The sequence below is a fragment of the Medicago sativa genome, chromosome 4 (assembly GCF_051527215.1).
Source record: "Medicago sativa cultivar Bolivia chromosome 4, Bolivia_mono, whole genome shotgun sequence".
In the NCBI taxonomy this organism is placed as follows: Eukaryota; Viridiplantae; Streptophyta; class Magnoliopsida; order Fabales; family Fabaceae; genus Medicago; species Medicago sativa.
In genome coordinates, this window is record NC_140752.1 from 20449133 (window position 1) to 20450376 (window position 1244).

The 1244-nt window shown below is 36.0% G+C and overlaps 1 protein-coding gene across 1 annotated transcript; it reads right to left on the reverse strand.

Moving 5' to 3' along the window:
• Positions 1 to 436: 436 nt before the first annotated feature.
• Positions 437 to 796, reverse strand: LOC146927103 (uncharacterized). The gene has a single exon (XM_085707012.1). It carries the CDS (start codon positions 794 to 796, stop codon positions 437 to 439), a length of 360 nt encoding a protein of 119 aa, XP_085563138.1.
• Positions 797 to 1244: the final 448 nt, after the last annotated feature.

Sequence of the window (1244 nt, forward strand, 5' to 3'; positions counted from 1 at the left end):
TCTAGTTAGAGAAAATTAATAACAATAATCAACACAACTAAATATTTTAAAAATCCTCTTTTATCTCAGTTTGACTCCAAAAAACACTCTGAATTGATTCAACTTAACTTAAAACTACTTAAAAATGACCGTAAAAATACTAACTATAGAGACATTATCATTTTGGTTCACCAGTTTGAAAAGATTTGGTTGTCTTTTCCTTGGATGTCAAGGAAATAGACTTACACTTATTATTTAGTTCATCACCTTCAAGTTCAATCTCATGACTTTTGAGAGAACTTATCATTTTCTCCAAACATAGCTTGTCCAAGTCTTTTGCCTCTTGTATGGCAGTGACCTTTGGCCTAAACCTTGCAGGAAGACTTCTAAGAATCTTCTTTACATGGTTTGGTACAATGTAGCTTTTCTTTAGAACTTGTAGTCCATACATAAGAGTTTAAAACCTTGAATACATGGTCACAATATCTTCATCTTCAGTCATCTTGAAGAGCTCAGACTGGTGAACCATTTGGTTTGTCTTAGCTTCCTTTACATGGTGATTTCCTCCATAGGTGGAGAACAATGATTCAAAGATGACTTTTGCAGTAGATTTGTCCCCAATCTTTATATATTCAACATGAGGTAAAACATCCACCCAAATCTCTCTCACTTTGTGGTGCTTTTTGTAGATCTTCTTCTGAGTGATTGTCAGCTTCTTCCTGTCTGCCATCATACCTTCTTCATCAACCTCAAAGTTGGTTCCATCTTCAACAATGTCCCAGAGTTCATCATCAACACCTCTAATGTAACTACACATTTTGCTCTTCCACCAAGAGAACTGTGTAACATCTCCATTGAAGGATGAAGGTTTGACATAGTAACTTTTTTCTCATAGGTTGTGGTGTTGTTGACATAAGGAGTGGAAGTTTCACTAAAGGAAGACATGTTTCTCTCACTGGATCTTTTTCTGTGGCATGGTTAATTGGCAGAGCACATACCGTGCTCTGATACCAACTAAAGGTGAGAAAAACACAAGAAAGGGGGGTTGAATTGTGTTGGCTTTTTGCGGTTTTTTTTATGTGTTAAAAACGTCAGAATCTGAGGTATGCAGATTTTGACTCAGAGTCTAAATGCAACTGATTAAATATAGAATACAAAGATAAAGCGACAAAGAGAGAGAGAAAGCAAACACAACAATTTTTATACTGATTCCTCCCACAATACAAGAGTAGTCCAATCACAATTGATTGCGACTTCCTAGGTGC

Excerpts from the sequence above, each read along its gene's own strand:
- LOC146927103 (XM_085707012.1), bottom strand. The coding sequence starts at position 796 with ATGTGTAGTTACATTAGAGGTGTTGATGATGAACTCTGGGACATTGTT.